Consider the following 23,865-nt stretch of genomic DNA (forward strand, 5'->3'; position numbering starts at 1 on the left):
ATATTTTGTGACGGACACTGCCTTCTTAAGCAGCAATCAAGCCAGATCCCTGCCATTGCCAAACCCACAGCCAAGTAGCAAAGAGATTCCCCAACTGAACAAAAGGGCTGCAATCGAGGTATGTCGCCGGTGCAGTAAGAGCGAACGGGGCGGTAATATCTAATTGAGACTTGCGTGTGTGAGGATTTGGGGGCCGAGGGTGTCATTCAGGCAACCGGCACTGCCCGTCCAAAGCACAAGCATTGGAGAGAGAGCGGACTGCCGGTACCCTTAAAGAGGGGGCAGATCCGGGGGAAGCTTCAGGACCCAGGGCCTGGGGGGCTTTGAATGCCCGGCCTCGAGATCCGGGTTCTTCCCATTGGCGAAAGGAGCCCGGACGGAGGAGCTTGTGCTGAGGCCTCGGCCCGGCCAAGTCACCAGGCAGAAATGGTCCGGATCAGTGCTACACAAAAGGACCCCTGCCCGGGCCAACGGAAAAAGCGCCAGACACTGAAGGCGGAAATAACGGCCAGCGAGCGACCCGACCGCGGCAGCACTCCCGGAATTCACGATGGTGGGCGGAGCCGGAAACTCCGGGCGCGCGGCTGGTGGGCCCAGCTGCGCGGCGGCGGCCAAGGGGGTAGGCCCGGCCTTCCCTGAGCAGCTGATTGGTCGGCCCCCTAAAGCGGCGGTCGCGGCTCCTGGAACTGTCACCTCCGCCTGGTGAGTCCTGAGTTCGAGCCTGGGCCCCGCGGGCTCCCGAATTGCCCTTTGGTGCCCGGCTGTTCCCCCTCTGGCCGGCTGGCACTCCTGGATTCCCGAAGCGTCCCCTGGAGAGGTAGAGCCAGGCCCAGGCTCCTCTTGGGCGCGCTGTCCCTCTTCTGTTACAGGCTGTCGGGCCAGGACCCCTCAGGGACTTTTTGTGGGGGAGGGGCGAATCGTGCAAGGCCTACAGGGCCGCGTTCCTAGAGAAAGGCAATGGCGGGCTGTGGCGGGGAGGACGACAGAGTGGAGCCGGTAGTGTCTCCGGGGCTAAAGCCGAGTGGAAACAACAGTGGAGGCCTAGATCCCCGCCGGGGTGTCGTTGGGGGTTGGGGGGGGAAGGGGGGAGGCAAGGGACGGCAGAGGCGGTAGGGGACGCGCGTGAGTCTGGCTGAGACCGCCCGGGCTCAGGTCAGAACCCCTGGAGGCAGCACCATCCAAGGAATGGGTTGAAAGAGCAAGAGCCGGCCGAGAGCGGCCATAAAGGCAGAGAGCCGCCCCAGTAGCCAAGGCGTGTGTAATGATTTTGTGATTTGGGGCAGAACGGGAGGCCACACCAAGATAAAAGCATGGCAAGGCCTAATGAGTGTATTTCAGATTTGGTCATTACTTTGGTAAGCCGAAGACATAATGAATTTTTTTGTAAAAGGTGATATAGAAGTGGTTAGACGTGTGCAAAAGTATAGTAAAACACGGAAAATAGCATACCATTATGGACCCCATGTAATCATCACCCAGCTCAGCCACAAATGGCCACCCCGGTTGCATTACAAATATGTTAAGAAACACATCAGGGCACCTGGGTGGCTCAGTCGGTTAAGCCTCCAACTTCAGCTCAGGTCATGATCTCCTGGTTTGTGAGTTGGAGCCCCACAATTGGGCTCTGCGCTGATAGTGTGCAGCCTGCCTTGGATCCTGTCTTCCTCTCTCTGCCCCTCCCCAGCTTGCTCTCTCTCGCTCTCAAAAATAAACAAACATGGGGCACCTGGGTGGCTCAGTTTGTTGAGTGTTCAACTCTGACCCAGGTCATGATCTCACGATTTGTGGGTTCGAGCCCGGTGGCAGGCTCTATGCTGACAGCTCAGAGCCTGGAGCCTGCTTCAGATTCTGTGTCTCTCTCTCTGCCCCTCCCCCGCTCATGCTCTGTCTCTGTCTCAAAAATAAATAAAACATTAAATCAAATTTGAAAAAAGAAATAAACTTTAATTTTTTTAATAATTAAAAAAAAAAGATTCACTCAAAATCATACCCGTAATATGTCAATCTTAAATTTAAAAAAAGTTCCTTTCATATTTAATGGGTATAGAGGTTCAGTTTTGCAAGATGAGAAGAGTTCTGGAAATTGGTTGCACAACAGTGTGAATGACTTAACACTACTGAACTGTAACTTAAAATGGTTAAGATGGTGAATTTTATGTCATGGGTTTTTAACCACAATTTTTTTTAAGTTCCTCTCAAATTAAAAATAAAATGCTGCGAATTAGGGGGGAAAAATCTGACTTCAAATGTGCAGTGGAAAGTAACTCATTGCCAAGAAGAGGCCCATAGAGTTGTTTTTAACCATGGAGGCTCTGGAATGAACCTGTTGGTTTTGGTGCTCAAAGCAGGGGTACCTGACCTGGGGTGAAGTTTAAGTACTGGGGATGCCTTCTGGTTGATACAACACCTGAAGCATTAGGCCAGCTCAGCTTTGTGAGCCTGATCTCTCCTAAATGTTCTTTTTATTTATAATCTGAGGCACACCTTTAACCCTGAGCTAAACTCCTATGCTACTTCATACCTTGGTTCACTGAAGGGTGAGTGAAGTGTGAATTCACCTCTTTCTACTCCCATTCTTTTTTTTTAAATTTTTAATGTTTTTAATTTATTTCTGAGTGAGAGAGACAGCATGAGCAGGGGAGGGCCAGAGAGAGAGGGAGACACAGAATCTGAAACAGGCTCCAGGTTCTGAGCTAACTGTCAGCACAGAGCCCAATGTGGGACTTGAACCCATGAACCATGAGATCATGACCTGAGCCAAAGTCGGACACTCAACCGACTGAGCCACCCAGGCACCCCTCTCTACTCCCATTCTTTAGGGCACACTTGGTTCTCTGTCTCGAGTCTACTCCGTCTCCCAGATGTACCACATGTCAGTCTTTCACACTCCTTGCTGTTCACTGGTAAGCAGCCTTCTACATCTAGCTCTTTTACAAGTGGGTCCTGCATGGGTAGCCCTGAAACCTTCCTTTTGTCCACTCCAAACAAACAAACCAAACAAACTATAAACTGAGAAAGCAGCGGCCAGGTTTGGGACTGGGGCACCTCTTGTCATGCTCTAAAGGCCCCGGGAACAGTGTTTCTCCTGGAGCTAAATTTTCTTAATGTAAGTTGGCATTTATTAGAGAGTTAAACAACGATTGGGTAAAATTTGCATCAGAAAATTATATTAGAGGGACGCCTGGGTGACTCAGTCAATTAAGTGTCCGACTTTGGCTCAGGTCATGATCTCATTGCTCATGGGTTCAAGCCCCGCATTGGGCTCTGTGCTGATAGCTCAGAGCCTGGAGCCTGCCCCAGATTCTATGTCTCCCTCTCTCTGCTCCTTTTCCACTCTCTCTCTAAGAGTAAATAAACATTTAAAAAATTAAGAAAGAAAGTTATATTAGAGGGGTGCCTGGCTGCCTCAGTTGGTGGAGCACACCATTTTTGCTCTTGGGTGGTGAGTTTGAGCCCCACATTGGGTGTGGAGCTTCTTTAAAAAATAAAATAGGGGCACTTATTTATTTATTTATTTATTTATTTATTTATTTATTTATTGGAGGGTGGCTCAGTCAGTTAAGTGTTCAACTCTTGATTTCGGCTCAGGTCATGATCTCAGGGCTGTGGGATCGAGCCCCATGTCAGGCTTTGAACTGAGTGTGGAGTCTGCATGATATTCTCTCTCTCTCTACCACTGCCCTCTCCCCTGCTTACGCTGCTCTCTTCTCTCTCTCTCTCTTTCTCAAATGAAACAAAATGTGTACATTTAAAAAAAGTTATGTTAATAGTAAAAGTTGTTGAGTAATGGCTATTTAGAACTATTCAGGAAAAAATAAGATACTTGATCACATCACTGGACGTCAGTGATGGTAAAAAGAAATTAGTGACAGGGCTGCTAGTAATGAATGACAAAGCAAAAGTTAGCAGAGCGAACTTGCTTTGTCTTGATATATGTTTATATCTATACACTGGGAGCTCTCAATATGATCATTATTGAAATATCTGTGGGAAATAATGTGATTGCTCATATATAACTCATTTACCCTTTAACTTCCTTTTTCCCCATGGAAACAGTTATGATTTTGGATCAAGTGAGTTTTTTTTTTTTATTTTTTTAGGAATGTTACATCATAACTGCCTGTACACAGGAGGTGATATGAAATGAATGAACCATTTTCTTATGTTTTCCTTTGTAGGGAAGATGGAAGAGCTGAGTCAAGCCCTGGCTAGTAGCTTTTCTGTGTCTCAAGATCTGAACAGCACAGCTGCCCCACACCCCCGCCTGTCCCAGTACAAGTCCAAGTACAGTTCCCTGGAGCAGAGTGAGCGGCGCCGCCGATTATTGGAACTGCAGAAATCGTAAGGGATGCTTTAACTCTTTGCATTATTTCTCCAGGCTGGGAGACTCCAATCAGGAGGCTCTAGGCTTGTCTTTTCAAAGTAGACCCTTAGTAAGTACTTCTACCCTTAGTAGGTTGGGCAGGGTAAATCCTGGCAGAGGTAGACTTCCTTTACACCCAGAGCTTAGGAAAAGATGGAGATGTAGGAAAAGACTGAAGTTTGAAAGCAAAAGCCCACTTAATTGGTTAAATTTTCCTTTTTTTCCTGGCAGCAGCACTGAACTTTGCGATTTAGGGACTTGTGAAGGCCACGCCCAGACTTCCACTCCCCACATTCCCTGTGTGGCTTCTGCACTCTGAATCCTGGCATTGGTGTGGTCTTCCTGTCTGCCTTCAGCCCAAATGTTTCCGTGGAGCCCTTGAGAATTCAATACAAATAATTCCACAGGGGATCTGAGGAAATGTCTTCCATACACTTAATTCTCAATGCCAAGATGAGCAAGCAGGGGAAGAGAGCAGGATAGGAGTGTCTGAGGCTGGGCTGCTCTGAAGTTGGGGCCTATCCTTGTATTCTGAGTACAACACGGGCCTCTTCTGGGTGATAAGGAATTGAGGATTAGAAGAACTAATTGTTTTTAATGTTTATTTATTTTTTTTTTGGAGGGGGATTTGAGAGGGTCAGAAAGAGGAGGACAGAGGATCCAAAGTGGGCTCTGCACTGACAGCAGAGAGAGCCCAACGCAGGGCCCAAACTCACGAACCTCTAGATCATGACCCGAACTGAAGCGGACATTTGACTGACTGAGCCTCCCAGGTGCCCCTAGAAAGAGCTATAACCACTGCAGAGTTCTCTGCAGTCTTCATTTTGCCCAGTACTGCATCATTGGATGTATTTAGCAGAAATGGTTCCCTGTGGCCTCTGGGTTGCTTACAGATTACATTTTCAGATCATCTCCCTCCTCCGCACCCACATCTCTGTTTTTCAAAAAGTAGAATTCATTATTTTGGAATAGGTAACGTATTAATAGTATGTGTTCCTATTCAAAATTCAAAATATGTAAGAGTATATGGTAAAAAGTCTCCATCCTGGTATTCTGCTAAGTGAAAGAAGTCAGACTGAGAAAGAAATACCATATGATTTCACTCCTATATGGAATCTGAAAACCAAAGCAAATGAATAAACAAACAAACAAAAAGCAGAGGGGCACCTGGGTGGCTTAGTCGGTTAAGCGTCTGACTTTCGCTTAGGTCATGATCTCGTGGTTCGTGGGTTCGAGCCCCGCGTCAGGCTCTGTGCTGACTGCCGGCTCGGAGCCTGGAGCCTGTTTCAGTCTGTGACTCCCTCTCTCTCTGACCCTCCCCTGCTCATGCTGTCTCTCTCTCTCTCTCCTAGAAATAAAAAAAAAAAAAAGCAGAACCGGACCTGTGAATACAGAGAACAAATTGGTGGTTGCCAGAGGGGTAGGGTGTGGGAGATAGGCAAAATGGGCCAAGGGGAGTAGGAGATATAGGCTTCCAGTTATGGAATGAATAAGTCATGGGAATAAAAGGTATAGCATAGGGAATACACTCAATATTATTACAGTATCATACGGTAACAAATGGTAGCTACATTTGTGGTAGCTACCATAGAGTAATGTAGAGAGAATTGAATCACTGTATTGTACACCTGAAACTAATGTAACATGATACTTTAAAAAAAATTTAAAAAAAAAGTTTCCCTCCCAATTCCATCCTCTAGCCATTCAGTTCCTCTCCCATATTATAGTTTCCTGTGTATCTTTCCAAAGATACTCTGTGCACATATGAGCAAGTGTGTGGTTGTATGTGGACATACCATGTTTTTAACAGGAGTAGTATACAGAGCACTGTTCTGCACATTTGTTCTTTTATTTTTATTTTTCTATAAAGCTTATTTATTTATTTATTTGAGAGAGAGAAAGAGAGCACAAGTACGGGAGGGGGACAGAGAGAATCTCAAGCAGGCTCTGCACTGTCAGTGCAGAGCTCAGTGCGGGGCTCAAACCCATGAACCACGAGATCATGACCTGAGCCGGAGTTGAATGCTTAACCAACTGAGCCATCGGGGTGCCCCCTTCCTTCTTCCTGAATTAAAATCCCATTTTGATTGCATGTGCCCTCTCTGGTGTGTGCCCTCGCTTGAATGTGCATGAACTTGTGTGTCTGAGAGTATCTGAGAAGTAACCAGCTGAGCGGGTCTCACACTCTCCTGGATCTCTGGCCTCAGCATTGAGGAAACCAACTGCAGGGGGTTATGGGGTATCTACAGATCACTTTGGAACAATCAGGTTCCAAACAGTTCTTATTCTTTTTTAACATTTTTATTTATTTTTGAGAGACAGAGACAGACAGAGCATGAGCGGGGGAGGGGCAGAGAGAGAGGGAGACACAGAATCCAAAGCAGGTTCTAGGCTCTGAGCTGTCAGCACAAAGCCCGACGCGGGCATCAACTGTGAGATCATGACCTGAGCCGAAGCCAGATGCTCAACTGACTGAGCCATCCAGGAGTCCCGTAACAGTTCTTATTCTTGCTTAACCAATTGCCCAAGCTTTCTAGAATATATAGTTTGTTTTTTTTTTTTAAAGAGAAGGTTAACAATAAAGCAAAAACAAGAAATAGATTAAATCGTAAACTGAGAGGCCTGTTTTGAAAGTTAGATAAGAACTAGAAGGCCTGGCTGCCCCTCAGAAAGCTATGTAAGTTGGAAAGGCCCAAAAGTGGTCCTTGTTTTAAACTCCTCACCCGCGTCCCAGTGATTCTTCTCTTCAATCACCTGAGGCCTTTGGACTAGATGCCTGCCAGGCAGGAGAGTATCTGCTGTCACCTGGGTAGAGATGTGGGAATCTGAAATGGGGTGGGTGGGAGTGGGTCAGCCTTTCCAGATAGCGAACCTTGAAAATTCCTTTCAGCATTTTACTTTGCCCATTTTTAAGAAACTCGGAGGAAGGCTGAGTGTTTTCAGAGGGGGTTTCCTATCTAGGACCAGTGAGGGAGCCATCACTAGTTTAGCTTTAGGAAGGAAAATCTACCATCCCTTCCACCAGAACCCCCAGGGTGCTCCTGAACTTGGAGCCTTTGAATTAAGCTACACTTGTCACATTGTAGGGGGTCTTCCTATAAGATATAAAGGACTGTCCTTGCACCTTCTTTTCTCCAGTAAGCGGCTGGATTATGTGAATCATGCCAGACGACTGGCTGAAGATGACTGGACAGGGATGGAGAGTGAGGAAGAAGAAGATAAGAAAGATGATGAAGAGATGGACATTGACACTGGCAAGAAGTTACCAAAACGCTATGCTAATCAAGTGAGTAGTCCAGAGAAGGGGAGGCCAGGTCAAATCCCACTGAAGGAGATGCTGCCATAAAGAGAGAAGGAAGAGGGGGCACCTGGGTGGCTCAGTGGGCTGAGCATCTGACTTCAGCTCAGGTCATGATCTTGAGGTTGTGAGTTCAAGCCCTACATCGGGCTCTCTGCTGTCAGCACGGAGTCTGCTTCAGATCCTCGGTTTCCCTCTCTCTGCACCTCCCCCACTGGTTCTCTCTCTCTCTTTCTTTCTCTCTCAAAAATAAAATAAACATTAAAAAAAGAGAGAGGAGGAGGAGACAGGAATGGGGACAGCAAAGAAGCTGCCGCTGTGCGTGAAGCGTGTGGACTGAGAAGAGAGATGGCTTCCAGTGCCGTGTGCTGCCTGGGGGTCACTGAGGGAGGCTGTGGCTGGTGGGTTTGAGAACATTTACGCCATACTATAACCAAAGGTCACTGGCCTGCTGCAGAAAACCACTGAGCTATTGATATACTACCAGATTGCACACACTTGTCATTTCTCAGTGGTCGCCATAGAGTGGTTCCGGATCGGGCCCTCCCAGCCCAGCCCTGCCCTCACCCTACCTCCGAGGTTGGTATCTTTCCCAAGGAGGGCACTATCATGCCAGGCTTGGATCTTCACATTCAGATGGTGCAAGGTGGGAGGTACAGCTGCTCTTGAATATGGGGAGCCCGCATGGCTGCCCCCCTGGCCAGCCAGGTGGCCTCCATAAAACAATGGCTGACGATAACAAACGTGATGGCATGGTCTGTAGGTTGCAGAAAGAAAGCAGTGTGGTTTGTGGAGCCATAGGAGAAGCAGGCATGGAAACTGTTCAGTGCTTCCGGCAGTCCGGGTGTTCCACAAGGCAGGGTATTGGTCCAAGTGGGACCGGGGTCTATATTCTTCTCTCCAGAACCCAAGTGTCTTGTCCCCTCAGAATCCTTTCTCACCTTTAGAATATGGTTCCTGGGCACACACACTCCCATCTTCTTTCTGTGCCCCAACTACAGCATAGATAGCATCTCCTGTGACAGAGTACAGTTCAGTTCTGCTCAGCAAGCACTGTTGAAGTCCCTGCTCTGTGCGGGAAGATAGACAAGGGCCAGAAATGGCCCCTATACTCCTGGAATAAGTGGAGATTATGGTTTTTGCTGTAAGAAAGTGAGATTGGCTTCCAACAGGGATGGAAGTAGGGTTGTGAAATTAGGAAAAGGTTAATGAGTGAGGAGGCAGCTTTGAAGCTTGAGTGGGACATTGATAGGCAGAGGGGCATTCCTGGCAGTAGGAACTGCCTGAGCAAGAGCCCTGAGGCGGTGTGTTGTAAGCAGCCTGCAGGCCAGTGAGGGAAGGGAAGGAATACAGTAGAAATAGGTGCAGCACCCCCACCTCTCAGGGCACCTGGCTGGCTCAGTCAGTAGAGCACACAACTCTTTTTTTTTTTTTTTTTTTTTTCAAATAGTTTATTGTCAAATTAGTTTCCACATAACACCCAGTGCTCATCCCCACAAGTGCCCTCCTCCATGCCCATCCCTCCTCCCCCCCACATCCATCAGTCCTCAGTTTTTGTCAGCATTCAAGAGTCTCTCATGGTTTGCCTCTCTCCCTTTCCCCCACCATTTCCCCCCTTCTTCTCCCGGTTGGTCCTCTGTTAAGTTCCTCCTAGTCCTCCTATACGTGCACACATATGATATTTGTCCTTCTCTGCCTGACTTATTTCGCTCAGCATAACACCCTCAAGGTCCATCCATGTTGCTACACATGGCCAGATTTCATTGTTTCTCATTGCCATGTAGTATTCCATGGTATAGATAAACCACATCTTCTTGATCCATTCATCTGTTGATGGACACTTAGGCTCTTTCCATGTTTTAGCTATTGTGGAGAGAGCGCACACAACTCTTGATCTCAGGATTATGGGTTTGAGCTCCACATTAGGTATAGAGATTACACCTTCAGAAAAGGTTATATCCTTTAAAAAATGACTCATTCTGAAAAGTGCAAAAGCCCTGACCTGGGGGGGCACCTAGGTGGCTCAGTCTATTGAGCTTTGGACTCTTGATTTCGGCCCAAGTCATGATCTCACATTTTATGAGTTCAAGCCCCATGTCCAGCTCTGTGCTGACAGCAAGGAGCCTGCTTGGGATTCTTTCTCTCTCTCGCAAAATAAATAAACATTTAAAAACTAAGAAATATGTGCAAGAATTTAGACTGTTTTTTATTTACTTACTTATTTTAAGGTTTTTGTTTGTTTTGTTTTGAGAGAGAGAGCACGAGCAGGGGAGGGGCAGAGAGAGCCTGGAAGAGAGCGGATCTCAAGCAAGCTCTACACTGTTAGCACAGAGCCCTGCTTGGGGTTCAGACTCATGACCCATGAGATCATGACCTGAGCCAAAATTGGGAGTTGGGTGCTTAACTGACTGAGCCAGGTACCCCTAGACTGTGGTTTAGATTTTGGGGAACCACTGACAGAGTTGAGACTTTGTATATGACATGCCTGTCAGTGTATATAAAAGGACCTGGAAGAGAGAGACTGTATTAGGGAGCTTAGCTTTGCCAAAACAATCTGATGATGGGTGCTGAGGGCAGCGAAGGTGTAAAGAAAAGAGGTCATGAGTATGAAAAATGTTGTCAGGTTGAACGGATGGAATTTAACAATGGGTTGGATAAAATAGGCAGTATGAGAAGTGGTTAAAGGTTTAAGCTCTGAAGTCACATTGACCTGACCTCAAAGCCAGGCCCTTTGTTAACTTTAAGCAAGTTACTTACCCTCTCTAAATCTCTGGTTTCTTATCTGTAGATGGGGACAGTTACGGTACTATCTGACGGGATTTTTAGAAGGATTAAATGAGAGAGTATACCCTAAATACTTAGCCAGGAGCCCCACAAGTATTAGGTACGATTTTTTTTTTTTTAATATTTTTTTATTCATTTCTAGGAGAGAGAGAGACAGCGTGAGCAGGGGAGGGTCAGAGAGAGAGGGAGACACAGAATCTGAAGCAGGCTCCAGGCTCTGAGCTGGCAGTCAGCACAGAGCCCGACGCGGGGCTCGAACCCACGAACCGTGAGATCATGACCTAAGTGAAAGTCGGACGCTTAACAAACTAAGCCATCCAGGTGCCCCAAGGTACGATTTTTTTAAACAGGCATGTTGAGATAAATTCACACACCATACAATTCACACATTTACAAGGTTTTTACACATTCAGTGGTTTTTAGTATATTCACAGACTGTGCAACTGTTACCACTAATTCCAGAACATTTCATCACCCCAAAAAGGACCCTAATACCCATCAGCAGTCAGTTCCCATCCTTCCTTTCCCCCAGCCCTTAGCAATCAGTAATCTATTTTCTCTATGGGTTTGCCTCTTCTAGACCTTTCTTACAATCATACAAGATGTACCTTTGTGTCTGGTTTTCTTCACTTAGCATAAGGTTTTCAAGGTTCATCTGTGTTAGAGCATGTGTTGGAACTTCATTTCTTTTTATTGCCAAATAATGTTCTATTGGGGCACCTGGATGGCTCAGTCAGTTAAGCCAACTTTGGCTCAAGTCTGATTTTGCGGTTCATGAGTTCAAGCCCCATGTCGGGCTCTGTGCTGACAGCTCAGAGCCTGGAGTCTGCTTCAGATTCTGTGTCTCCCTCTCTCTGTGCTCCTCTCCCACTTGTGCTCTCTCTCTCTCCCTCCCTCCCTGCCTCCCTCCTTCAAAAATAATAAACATTAAAAAGTCTATCCTCTTGTATAGATATATGCTACATTTTGTTTATCCGTTTATCAGTTGGTGACTGCTTAAGTTTTTTCCCTTTTTGGCTATTGTGAATAATGCTTCTGTGACCTTTCGCAAACACGTTTCTGTGTGGACGTGTTTGCATTTCTCTTGGGTATATACCTGGAAATGAAATTACTAGGTCACGTGGTAACTCCGTGTTTTACATTTTGAAGAACTGTCAGGCTGTTTTCCAAAGTGACTACAGCACTTTACATCCCCACCAGCGGTGTGTGACGGCTCCAGGGTCTCCACACCTTTGCCAGTGCTTGTCTTTGTCCATCCATGTGAGGATGGCCATCCTAGTGGGTGTGAAGTTGTGTCTCATGGTTTTGATTTGCATTTCCCTGATAACTAACGGTATCAACCATCTTTTTCACATGCTTAGTAACAATTTGTATATCTTTGGAGAAATATCTATGCCCCTTTTCAATTGGGCTGTCTTTTATCATTAAGTTGTAAGAGTTCTTTATGCATTCTAGATACAAGTCTCTTATCAGGTACATCATTTCCAATATTTTCTCCCATTCTGTGGGTTATCTTTTTCCTTTGTTTTTGGTATCAATGGTGGCACTAAACTTTTAAATTTTGGTGTAGTCTTACTTACGTCTCCTGTGTTTCATCACTTGTGCTTTTGGTGTCGTAGCAGTACCATTCTTGAAGGAAGTGTTGATTACGCCTTGGCTTAAGATTTGGTAACAAGTGGTGTTGCTATTAACAGGGATACAGGATGCAGAAAGGGAAAGGGGAGTTTCAGGGATGGAAGGTACTTAGGCGACCAAAGGCAGTGAATCCTGTGTTGGGTACATTGAGTTTAAGGTACAGAGAGAGCAAGCAAAGAAACAAATACCACGTGGACAGCTGCAAATACAGGTCTGGAGGAAAGGAAGGCAGTCTGGAAATGAGAAAGAAGGGGAATTAGGGTGCCCGGCTGGCTCAGTTGGTGGAATATGCGACTCTCGATCTGACAGTCATGAGTTAGAGCCCCTCTTTGGGTGTAGAGCTTACATAAGAAAAAAGGAAAGGAAGGAGAATTAGAAGGTGTCCTTTCAGAAGTGGCAGGTAAGGCTGCAAATATAATGCGGTCCAGCCCCAAGGGGAGCATCTAAGAGAAAAGAAGGGGAACCTAAAACAGCCTCCTGAAGACTCTGTACATTGTTTTGGCAGAGTGTTTGGAGGGATGTTTGGAGGGAAAAAAAGAGAATAGCACTGTGTCACAGGGCTAAGGGAACACATGTCAAGGAGGACGAGGAGGTGGTGACAAGCAGCCTAGGGGAGTGGAGCCTAGAGCCAGGAGGATAAGGGGAGGGGAGGGAAGAGAGAGAGGAGGTCACTGATGGCTGTTGGCAGGGCTGCGGGGGTAGCAAATCTGGACTGAGGGTGTTAGAGTGGGCAGGAGGGCAGCATCAAGAAATATGAAGTTGTCGGGGCGCCTGGGTGGCTCAGTCAGTTAAGCAAGCGTCTGACCCTTGATTTCAGCTCAGGTCATGATCTTGTGGTTCATGAGTTTGACCTCTGACTCGGGCTCTGCAATGACAGTGCAGAGCCTGCTTAGGGTTCTCTCTCCCTCCACCCCTTCCCCATTCACCCTTTCTCTCTCCCAAAATAAATAAATGAACCATTATAAAAGAAAAGAAATATGAAGTTGTTTTAAAAAGGAGAAAGTGAAATCGTTTAACAGAAATGCAGAGTGATAAAAGGTTTTCATTATTGTTTTGTTTTTTATGATTAGGGCTTGAGCATTTTGTGGGCCAAGGGGAAGGAGAGATGAGAGAGTCCGTGGAAGGGATTGGTTGATAGGCCAGTCTGTGTAGATGGGAGGGATCGTGAGCCATGAGTAGAAGGCTTAATCTTTGCAGATTCATTTTGCCACTCCTCCCTTTTTTGAGGCAGATTTTTTTGTACAGTATTTGGGGTCACAAGTTCAGGAAATGGTCTAGATTAAGATCATCTCAAGGTCAGGGACCTTATTCATCTCTGAGGTTATAGTCCCTGGAACTTAATAGTTATGAGGATGGCAGGTAGATGGACAGAGTAAGATGAGGAAGAGGGTCCCATCACCCAGACACAGGAGGCGAGGTAGTAAGAATTATGGATGCAGGAAACGAGGATGAAGAGAGAAGTTGAAGTTCACAGTGAAGTTCACGCAGCCTCCATCGAGTCAGTGTCAGTTGAGACAGTCGACTAAGAGCAATTGGGTACAGGTCCACTGTCAGCCTTACGTGTATTTTCATCTTATATATATAGCATGTGAATTTTTGTTGGTGCAAATATTGCATCAGCACACCGATGCTGATTTTTCTTTTCAATATTTTATTTTTTAAATAATCTCCACCCGGGACACCTGGGTGGCTCAGTCGGTTAAGCGGCCGACTTCGGCTCAAGTCATGATCTCACAGTTCGTAGGTTCAAGCCCCACGTCAGGCTCTGTATTGACCCCTAGCTCAGAGCCTGGAGCCTCCTTCGGATTCTGTGTCTCCCTCTCTCTCTGGCCCTCCCCCACTCACACTCTGTGTGTGTGTGTGTCTCTCTCTCAAAAAACTGAATAAACATTAAAAAAAATTTTAAATAATCTCCACCTGCCGTGGGACTCAAACTCCCAACTCTGAGATCAAGAGTCGCATATTCCACCAACTGAGGCAGCCACGCACCCCACCCCTGTTGATTTTTAATGCCATTTTTTGGTGTTCCCAGTTGATGCTGTCTGAGTGGTTGATTGACGTCCCTTCAGATCTGGGCCAGGAGTGGATCGTGGTCGTGTGCCCTGTTGGGAAAAGAGCCCTGATCGTGGCCTCCAGGGTGAGTAGCTGCCTCCTCCCTATGCCAGCGTGCCTAGGCTGTAGCGGGGGGGCCGGGCGGGGGGTGGAATTCTCTGCGCTTCATGTTCCTCATCTGCGCCTGGCCTGGGGATTGAAATGCTTTCCTGCAGGAGGGGTTTGTTGAGAGCCATCTTTGCGCTGATGAGACCCCCGTGGATTGTGTGGCAAGAGGGTGAGGAGACCTTGATGCCTAATGGGAGTGGTAACTCTCCACACAGGGCTCTACCAGTGCCTACACCAAGAGTGGCTACTGCGTCAACAGGTTTTCTTCCCTTCTGCCCGGAGGCAACAGGCGAAACTCAGTGACAGCAAAAGGTACCTACATAAAATTGTCTATTTATTAAGTTAAAAAAAAATTTTTTTTAGAAATATAGACTTTTTAAAGTAATCTCTACGTCCAACAGGGGTTCAACTCATGACCCCAAGATCAAAAGTCGCATGCTCTACCAACTGAGCCAGTCAGGTGCCCCTGTTTATTAAGTTTTATAATTCGTAAAAGACAGTAGAAGTTCTTGGATTAGGTATTTTACTTTATTTCTTTTTAATTTTTTTTATGTCTTTATTTTGAGAGAGAAAGAGAGCGAGGAGGGGAGGGGCAGAGAGACACAGAATCTGAAGCAGGCTCCAAGCTCTGAGCTGTCAGCACAGAACCCAGTGCGGGTCTCACACCCACAGACTGTGAGATCATGACCTGAGCCGAAGTCGGATGCTCAACCGACTGAGCCATCCAGACACCCTGGTTATGTATTTTAAAGACTCACTCTTTTTTAAAAAAAATTTTTTTATATTTTATTTATTTTTGAGAGTGAGAGTGTGAGCAGGAGTAAGGAAGGGAGGGGGGTGGAACAGAAGATCTAAAGCGGGCTCTCTACACTGAGAGCAGCAAGCCTGATGTGGGGCTTGAACTCACAAACTGTGAGATCATGACCTGAGCCAATGTCAGGCACTCAACCCACTGAGCCACCCAGGCACCCCCTAAAGACTCACTTTGAAAGCATGCCTTTGAAACTGTACATCTGGATTCAGACTATCTTCTTCAGGGTCAAACAAGTTCTGTCCACTGGATTGAGGCCTACTGGGCAACAAATCCCTGAACTGAAGTCAACACATCTTTCCCACAGGCCTCCATTACAAGGTGACCTGTGCAGTTTGGGGGGAAAAGTTTCCTCACAATGCTGAGTATAAATAAAGTATCATAAGCTGTTGCTGGGGCTTCCTGCCAAATTCCCTTTTCTCTTGTATTTTCTCATGTATCATTGTCCAAACCTTAGCCTGTCCCTCTAACCTGGGCTCAGTCAAGGAGACTGAGATCATGGAGGTTAAATAAGTTGCTCATTGTCATTCATGGAGAAGTTGGCAGAGCTGGGCCTGAACGCTGGTCTCTTCTCTGCCTGCTCAGGCTCCCTTGGTGGTTCCTTGTGTGCTCGGCACTGAGCCTAGACTTTTCTATAGGCTGTCAGAGCCCTTCACATATGAGCTTCGGCTCACCCAACCTCGTGTCTTTCCCCTACTCACTATACTCACTCCTAGCCTTGTTCAGCTACTTGCCTCCCTGCTCCCCACATGTGACCAGTTCATTTCACCTATACACCTTTGCTCATGCCGCATCAGTATTCCGGTCTGAAATGCCCTCCCACCTCCCCTCTGCCCTATTGTTTTAATCCTCTGATCCCAGAAGACTGTGTTCGTGTACCATCTCTTCCATGCAGCATCTCCTGCTGCTCCAGTCTTGCTCTTCTGGACTTCCTGTTGCTCCTAGGTTGTGTTATACAGTTCAGCTCTTGGTTCTCTCTATGATCATCTTATCTTATCCTTTACTGGATTGTGAGGTCCTTAGTATACGTGCTGCCGAAGCAAGCACTGGACTGTAAGGTCCTTAAAGGCAAGAGTTACTTATAGGTAATATTCCCCACAGAACATAGTACCTATGATAGGAACTCAAAAGGGCATGTAAATTCAGATGGAAGATTACTTACCTTTTGGACTGGCGCTTTTCTAAGGTGAGTAAATGTTCCAGTTTATCTAAAAGTTCAGAATAGGGGTGCCTGCGTGGTTCAGTCAGTTAAGTGTCCAATCTCAGATCATGATCTCGCAGTTCGTGAGTTCAAGCCCTGCATCAGGCTCTGTGCTGACAGCTCAGAGCCTGGAGCCTGCTTCAGATTCTGTGTCTCCCTCTCTCTGCCCCTCCCCCACCCTCTCAAAATAAATAAACATTAAAGTAAATAGACAAATGAAATAAAAGTTCAGAATTTCCACCTGGCTTAAGGGTTGCCTTGATCCCGCTCATGCTGTCCTACCTTGAGTTGCCCTTAAGCTGCACAGGGAGCAACAAAGGGCCATGAGGGGGCACCTGTGTGGCTCAGTTGGTGAAGCATCAGACTTCAGCTCAGTTTGTGATCTTGTGGTTTGTGAGTTCAAGCACTGACGGTACAGAGCCTGTTTGGGAATCTCTCTTTCTCCCTTGCTCTCTGCCCCTCCCCCAAATGCATTCCCCACCTCCCTCAAAATAAAATAAAATTAAAAAAAAAAAAAAAAAAGGAAGGGCCATGAAGAACTTTCTCCCTAAGGAACTCTGCTTAGAAGGGGGAACCCCATCCTGACTTTCTGCTCTGTGTCCCCAGACTACACCATTCTGGACTGCATTTACAGTGAGGTGAACCAGACCTACTATGTTCTGGATGTGATGTGCTGGCGGGGACACCCTTTTTATGACTGCCAGGTAAGGATCGGTAGTCTCCTCATGTCTTCTCCTATTTTCTCCTCTCCTCCTGGGAAAGTGGCCCAGCATGTGGGTTTGGTACGTGACCAGCTTCTTGGTATGCACAGGATGTGGTATATCAAGAACATTATCTAATGTTCCTTGCCTCTCTGAGGGTGTTTAAATTAGCTTTGTTTTAAAAAAAGAAGGAGGAGGAACTAAGGGAAGTACAGCAAATCTTGAGGGGAAGAAAGAGAGAAACGGGGTGGAGGGGCAGGCCAGGACCCTAGGAGCTGCAGCCACCCCCTCCCTCTCTCCGGAGTGTGGGAGGACTGCTGGGGGTGGGGGGAGCCGGGGGCAGCGGGGACGGCGCCCGTGCAGGCGGCACAAGGAAGAGAAGGTGGGATGAAGTCACCATCCAATAGTCTCTGGCCACCTCTCCTGCTTCACAGCCACATCCTGTCCCTGAAAACAGCAACACCTCCCTGGTTCAACCCAAAGCCCCGAATCTCTGAGGGGCTAGCTCTGGAAGGAGACTTTCCAAGTGAGGAGGAGCTCCGGTATTCTCCCCTCAAGGGTCACCTTCCCCCAGTGTTTTTCTAGATTGGCGATTCCTAGGAGGGACAGTAGCAGTTACTGGAGTAAGGCAAGGTCGGCCTCTTGGACTCTGTCTCTGCTCCCAACACTGCCTCGTCATCGTCCCAATTTTAAAGCGAGGTTTTGTTGTGCTCCCTGCCAATTAGTGTATCGTAGTAGTTCTCAGTGTGGTTAGAAATGCAAGCTCCCAGACCTACTGAATCAGGAGCCCTCGGGTCAACTGGTGCTTTCACAAGCCTCCAGGCGGTCCTAGGCAGGCCCAAGGCTCAATCATGGGTGGTCACCGTAGGCTACCTCTTTCCATAGCCATTAGCCAAAGCATGATTTCCCAGAGCATGCTGCTGAAATCGTAATAACAGCCAAGGCTTACACTGCTGAGCACTTTGTGAGCATTATCTCACTGAAGCCCTTACAAGAACTCTGTAAGATGAGTACCGTTGTCATTCCTCATCGTCCAGGAATGGATGGGAGCTGAGAGCCAGAGACGGTAGGTGCCTTGTTCAAGTGCAGAGCCACACCTGAAACTCAGATCTCATAAATTCAACCTAGAGCATGTTTTCCTTTAATTCTGTTGAAGGATGTTTCCTCACATGTATTCACAACTTAAAAATCTGGTAACTGAAACTACCTATGTTTCTATAATATATAGCAAAGACTGTTGTTTTATTTTAATTTTTAAAAGCAAAATGAGGGGCGCCTGGGTGGCTTAGTCGGTTAAGCGTCCGACTTTTGCTTAGGTCATGATCTCACGGTTCGTGGGTTCGAGCCCCGCGTCGGTCTCTGTGCGGACTGCCAGCTCGGAGCCTGGAGCCTATTTCAGAGTCTGTGTCTCCCTCTCTCTCTGACCCTCCCCTGCGCACGCTGTCTCTCTCTCTCTCTCTCTCTCTCTCCTAGAAATAAATTAAAAAATATTAAAAAAATAAATAAAAAATAAAAGCAAAATGATGGACAAGAAACAAAAGATACTCAATAGCTACAGAAGGGTACATATCAGTAGTGCAGAGAATAAAGTTTTTTATGAGAAGTTACAACTATATAGCAGTTTCTAACCCTCAGAATTAAAGTAAAACAAAGGCTAACATAATATGTTTTGGAGTTTGAGTCCTGGGTCCCATGGTATTTTCTGTGGGCAAATGATAAAATCCCTCTGAGCCTCAGAGTGCTCGCCTATAAAATGGAGATGATGGTAATCCAGCTCTCAGAGGGCAGTTGAGGACTAATCAGGGTGTATGAAGTCCTTAGTATGGGGCCTCCAACATAATAGGCCTTCAGTGATCAGTGTTGGCTCTACTACTATTATGGGGCATCTGGGTGGCTCAGTCAGTTAAGCATCTGACTTCCGCTCAAGTCATGATCTCATGGCTTGTGAGTTCGAGCCCCGTGTTAGGCTTTGTGCTGACAGCTCAGAGCCTGGAGCCTGCTTCGGATTCTGTGTCTCCCTCTCTCTCTCTGCCCCTCCTCTGCTCTCTCTCTCTGTCTCTCAAAAACAAATAATTAAAAAAGATTCATTAAAAAATCCTGTTGGATTTTAAGAAAAAAAATCCCCAGAGATTATATATAAATATCTTTCTGACCTTACGGCACTGTTTGAAGAGACATGAGAGCGATGCTGGAAGAACTTAGATCTTCATAAATTACATGGCTCTTTAGGACAGAGAATTTTTGTTCATATCATCATTCAAAATGAGCAGCATTTCATCTTTCTGCGTCCCTTCTCTGTGGCAGACCGATTTCCGATTCTACTGGATGCATTCGAAGTTACCAGAAGAAGGACTGGGAGAGAAAACCAAGCTCAATCCCGTAAGGCCTGATGTTAGAATGGGAGGATTCTCTATGTGGACTGCTTTGGATTGGTCTGTTATCTAAACATAATCATTATGCACAAACTTATCTTTTTAATTTTGAGGCAGCATGGCATAATGGGAAGGGTGTGGGCTTAACAGCCCTCCAGATCTGAACCAGATCTGGATTTGGTTTCACGATTACTAAAGTTAACTAGCAATTAACTAAAGTTAATAACCTCATTTGGCCTTAGTTTCTTCATCTGTGTAATAGGGTTAATAACACCTACTTTACAGGGTTCTTCCAAGAACCAAGTGATACAAATGTGCAAGTTCTCCTAACATGATACTTAATAGTATGCGCTTAATAGATAGTGATTGTATAAAGTGCTAAGTATTTTATAATTCTTAATAATGCTATCTAGAATTCCAGTTCTCAAACTGTAAGTGCATCAGCAGTGTCTGAAGGCCTGGTGAAACGAAGATACCTGGACCCTCCTCACCCGTGTTTGTGATTCAGTAGGGCTAGGGTGAAGCCTGTATTTCCAGCAAGTGATGCTGGCACTCCTGGTCCATGGACCACACTTTGAGAACCTCTGCTCGTGTATGTGAGTGGAGACTGACCTCACCTAGTCAGCTGACTCCTTTTATAGATGAGAATATAGGCTCAGAGTGGGACTACCTTCCCCAGCAACCCACAGTCCAGGAAAGGCCAAGTGCCTTTGCTATCCACTCTGATTAAATAGACGACAGCTATTTTCAGGGCATTTTATGAGCAAACACCTGTAGATTGGCATTTGATTGTATTGCGTGCAACACTCTTAAAAGCAATCGGATAACCAGTTACAGGACAATAAATGGGGTCAATATCTAGTGATGTTATCAGGAAGGTTCTGGAAAAACACTCATTGAGGAAGGGGACCATGGGAGCTGCTCTCCCTGAATGTTCTAAGCACTCTCCGTGTATTATCTCATTGAACCTGTGCAACAACCCCATGAGGTAGATACTTTCATTATCCTATTTTATAGAGGGGAAAGCAGAGGCATATAGAGATGAAATGATTGGCAGAGTGGGGGGTCAAACCCAAGCAATCTGACATATTAGAGTTTTAGTCCTAATCACTTTATTATACTGCTCAGTCTAAAAACCCCTGCTGATGTAAAAGGGGGTTCACTAGCCCTTCTGTAGGACTGTCATATGGCTGCAAGAATAACATACAGTCCCTGAACCTAGCCCAGGACACTGGTTCTCAGTCCAGTCCTGGGTGTGTGTGAAAATCAACTGGACAGCTTTAAAAAAAAAAAAAAAAAAGTGCCTGGGACCCATCGCAGGCCAATTCAGCCAAAATCTCTGTGTGAGGCCCGGGCCTCAGCAATTTTTTAAGAGCTCCCCTGACGATTCTTGTGGATAAAGTAAGGTTGAGAACCACCAACCCAGTAATTCAGAGGGGGTGAAGGATGGGGGAGGGAGGGAAGGATGAGACTGAACTTTTTTTTGATACAGTTGCTAGAACCAATATGATTTGTAACATGTACTAATTCTTTGTTCTAATTTATATTTTAGTTTAAATTTGTAGGACTAAAGAATTTCCCTTGTACCCCTGAGAGCTTGTGTCAGGTGCTGTCAATGGATTTCCCTTTTGAGGTAACACAACCATTGTCTTTGTTGCTCTGATGTGATTGCAGGACACAGGGAAGCTCAGTTACCCAGAGTCGTTAGGATATCCTCCAACTTTGCTGGGCCAGAGCATCAGAAAAGGGCCGAAAGCTGATTCCCGGAAAAGGAGGTGCTGCTGCCCTTCAGAGCCTCAGCTCCACTCCATTAGAAAAGTCAGAATGCCAAAGCTGGAGGGGCCCCACTCATATATGTCCCTCATTTTACTGGCGGAGAGGCGGGGGCCCAGGGAAGGATAAGGCTTCCATTCTTAGGTCCTTCTGGGGTGCCTGTTTTCTGTTACAAGCCTGCCTGCCATGGCTGACTGTAAAGTTGGGGACTCCTGTGACTAACAGACCACAGAGGTTCAGACTCCTTGTCCTTCCTTCCTTCCAAGAGCAAATGATGCCTGGGGAGGGCTGTGCTTGCTGAGCAGTGGCATGGAGGCAGGGTGACTGACTTGTCCTGGTTTGTCCAGAACTTTCCTGATTTAGCACCGAAAGTCTCATATCCCTAGAAGCTCCTCAGTTCCCAGTGGCCTTCTGTCATCCTCAGAACCTACCGTTATCCTCTCTAGGCTCAACACATGGACTTTCCCCTGCCCATTGTACCTTTTAAAATTCTGCCTAGTCACGCACAAGTATTTGCTTGAACTTGATATAATTTTGTTAAAAGGATCACAGCTTCCCAAATGAGGAAATGGCAAAGGCTGGGTTGCCTTCAATTCTGAGAGTCAATTAAGAAGGTGGTAAGAACACCATCTTTATTTATAACCCTATGCCCCAGTGACAATAAATGCTTTTTAGAGATGAGTCACTGAATCACGAAAAGAAAATGTGGGACTGTAGGAGGTCTTCCCGTTGAGAAAAACTTGAGTTTCCCAGAACATAGCTTGCAGATAATTTAGGGGAGGTCAGGCAGCCAACGGTGGCGTGGGGAACAGGACTACTCAACATCCTGTGTTCCCTGCGTTCAGCAGTCCAGCATCTCGGAGGGGCCTGTCCCATTCCCCTGCCTGTGCCCTTTGTGGCGCACATTTCCCATTACAGAGACGTCCGAGTGCTGAAAAGCTCATGGGACCCGGGGACAGAAGACCCGGGTTCGCATTGAGTTTCTGCTTTATACTGCCTGGGTTTTGGGGGGAGGCCCCCAGAGCTAGCCCTAGCCCCTTTTCTCAAACACCCTCAATGGTGGGTAAAAGGGTGAAGTAGTGGGTAGGCAAGCACCCGGTAAACAGGAAAGTGCCATTTATATTTTTATTTTCAAAAATTTAGATTTCTAGGCCATTTCTTCACTTAGAGGATTTGTGAGTGTGAGAAACGAGGATTCTTTTTCTACTGGCAGCGATCCAGGAAAGGGAGTTGGCCCGCTGGAGCGGCCCCCATGTGCACAGGCTCTCCTGGAAACACATGGCCCCAGGAGTCACTTTGGTTTCCCCTTTTGTAGGTAGACGGACTTCTCTTCTACCACAAGCAGACCCACTATAGCCCTGGAAGCACTCCTCTTGTGGGCTGGCTGCGCCCCTACATGGTGTCAGATGTTCTCGGGGTGGCTGTGCCAGCTGGCCCTCTGACCACCAAGCCGGAATATGCTGGGCAGCAGCTCCAGCAGATTATCGAGCACAAGAGGAGGGGCCAGGAAGGCACAGAGAAAGTCACACACAAGGCCTCTGAGAATGGGCGCTATGAGCTGGAACACCTGTCTACCCCCAAGCCGAAGAGCCCTCCTGACCGCCTGGACCCCCCTGGGAGCCTCATGGAGAACTAAACAAAGTGGCTCCTTGGGGAGTCAGTCACAGGACTTTGCTTGCTGGGGAGGAGGACAGCGGCAACAACAGGTGACTTCATTTTAGAGTGGACTTTCCAAAGCGACTCCAGCTGGAAACAGCTTATCTCCTATCTGAAATGCTGGCTCAGGCAGTTGAGGGAGGTTTCCAGATTGGATGGGTTTGGGTTTGGGGATTTGAGAAGTCACTCCCATGAAAAGTGTGTCCCAGATATCTACAATGTAAATACATGTAATTCTTTAAGAAAGAAGTTGTTTGTGATTCTTAAAAACTTTAGGTGGTCATGATCCACCCCCACCCCCGTACCCCAGGCCACCTAAACCATGACTGCTCAAGTCTTGGCCCATTGCACTGTTTTTAGCACTTAAGCATTCTGCTGACTTTCCAGTTGCTGCTGTTAGTAACGTCATTTTCTAAAAGGTCTTACCAGGAACTGCAGTTCTTGGTATTTGAATATGTTCCCTCTTCTGAGAAGTGTGAGTTTCTTTGGTTTAGACACTGCCCGAGATAAAATGCAAATAGAGTTCATTCACAACTTCAACAAACAGTCGTGTCTTCCAGAAGATAAGTCTTGTGCTAGGCCCCCTTGATGTAGAGAGGTCATGTAGACAGGACTCGGTCCCTGCCCTTGAGGAGTTCACAGTCCAGTGAAGAAAGACACCCACCAGCAGGATGCTGAGACGGTTGCTTTAGGTCTGAAAGATGCAGAAAGCTTGGGACAGGAAGGCAGAGGAAGTTCCTTAGGGGAGGTTGGGGCGGAACTGAGGCTCTGAGCAGGACAGAAGGGGCTCTGCAGCCAGGACAGTGGATGTTTCTCACACAGGCAGCAGGGTATGCTGTAGCACCCTCCAGAGGAGGGCAGGACTCCTTCTGGGACCTGAGGCAGGCTCAGCATGGCTCAAGTTTAAAGGAGGGTTGGGAGCTGCCCAGGAGGAGGCCGGAGAGAGAGATGGGCCTGTGTATTCTGCAGAGGTTTTATTTTTTTATTTTTATTTAAAACATTTTTTTAAATTATTTATTTATTTTTGAGAGACAGAGTGAGACAGCGTGAGCGGGGGAGGGGCAGAGAGAGAGAGAGAGAGAGAGAGAGAGAGAGAGAGAGAGAGATACAG

General features: G+C 46.7%; 1 protein-coding gene across 3 annotated transcripts; it reads left to right on the forward strand.

Annotated features, from left to right (window-relative positions):
* Window positions 1-567: 567 nt before the first annotated feature.
* Window positions 568-23,000, forward strand: SNUPN (snurportin 1). 3 transcript variants are annotated; one of them, XM_039238254.1, is made up of 9 exons: window positions 569-702; window positions 4,179-4,341; window positions 7,502-7,649; window positions 14,113-14,217; window positions 14,456-14,552; window positions 16,859-16,956; window positions 19,258-19,332; window positions 20,878-20,958; window positions 22,414-23,000. In XM_039238254.1, exons 2-9 carry the CDS (start codon window positions 4,184-4,186, stop codon window positions 22,732-22,734), a joined length of 1,083 nt encoding a protein of 360 aa, XP_039094185.1. In that variant the 5' UTR covers window positions 569-702; window positions 4,179-4,183; the 3' UTR covers window positions 22,735-23,000. The 3 variants fall into 3 exon arrangements, with proteins under 3 accessions (XP_039094187.1, XP_039094185.1, XP_039094186.1); XM_039238255.1 differs by lacking the exon at window positions 569-702 and adding an exon at window positions 709-817; XM_039238256.1 differs by lacking the exon at window positions 20,878-20,958 and having other exon boundaries at window positions 568-702.
* The last annotated feature ends 865 nt before the right edge of the window (window positions 23,001-23,865 follow it).

Source organism: Hyaena hyaena, unplaced genomic scaffold (assembly GCF_003009895.1).
Source record: "Hyaena hyaena isolate Hyena2069 unplaced genomic scaffold, ASM300989v1 scaffold_137, whole genome shotgun sequence".
NCBI classification, from domain to species: domain Eukaryota; kingdom Metazoa; phylum Chordata; class Mammalia; order Carnivora; family Hyaenidae; genus Hyaena; species Hyaena hyaena.

Excerpts from the sequence above, each read along its gene's own strand:
- SNUPN (XM_039238254.1), top strand. The coding sequence starts at position 4,184 with ATGGAAGAGCTGAGTCAAGCCCTGGCTAGTAGCTTTTCTGTGTCTCAA. Across the intron at positions 7,650-14,112 it reads CAAAACGCTATGCTAATCAA|TTGATGCTGTCTGAGTGGTT; the intron begins GTGAGTAGTCCA and ends TGGTGTTCCCAG. Across the intron at positions 14,218-14,455 it reads CCCTGATCGTGGCCTCCAGG|GGCTCTACCAGTGCCTACAC; the intron begins GTGAGTAGCTGC and ends CTCTCCACACAG.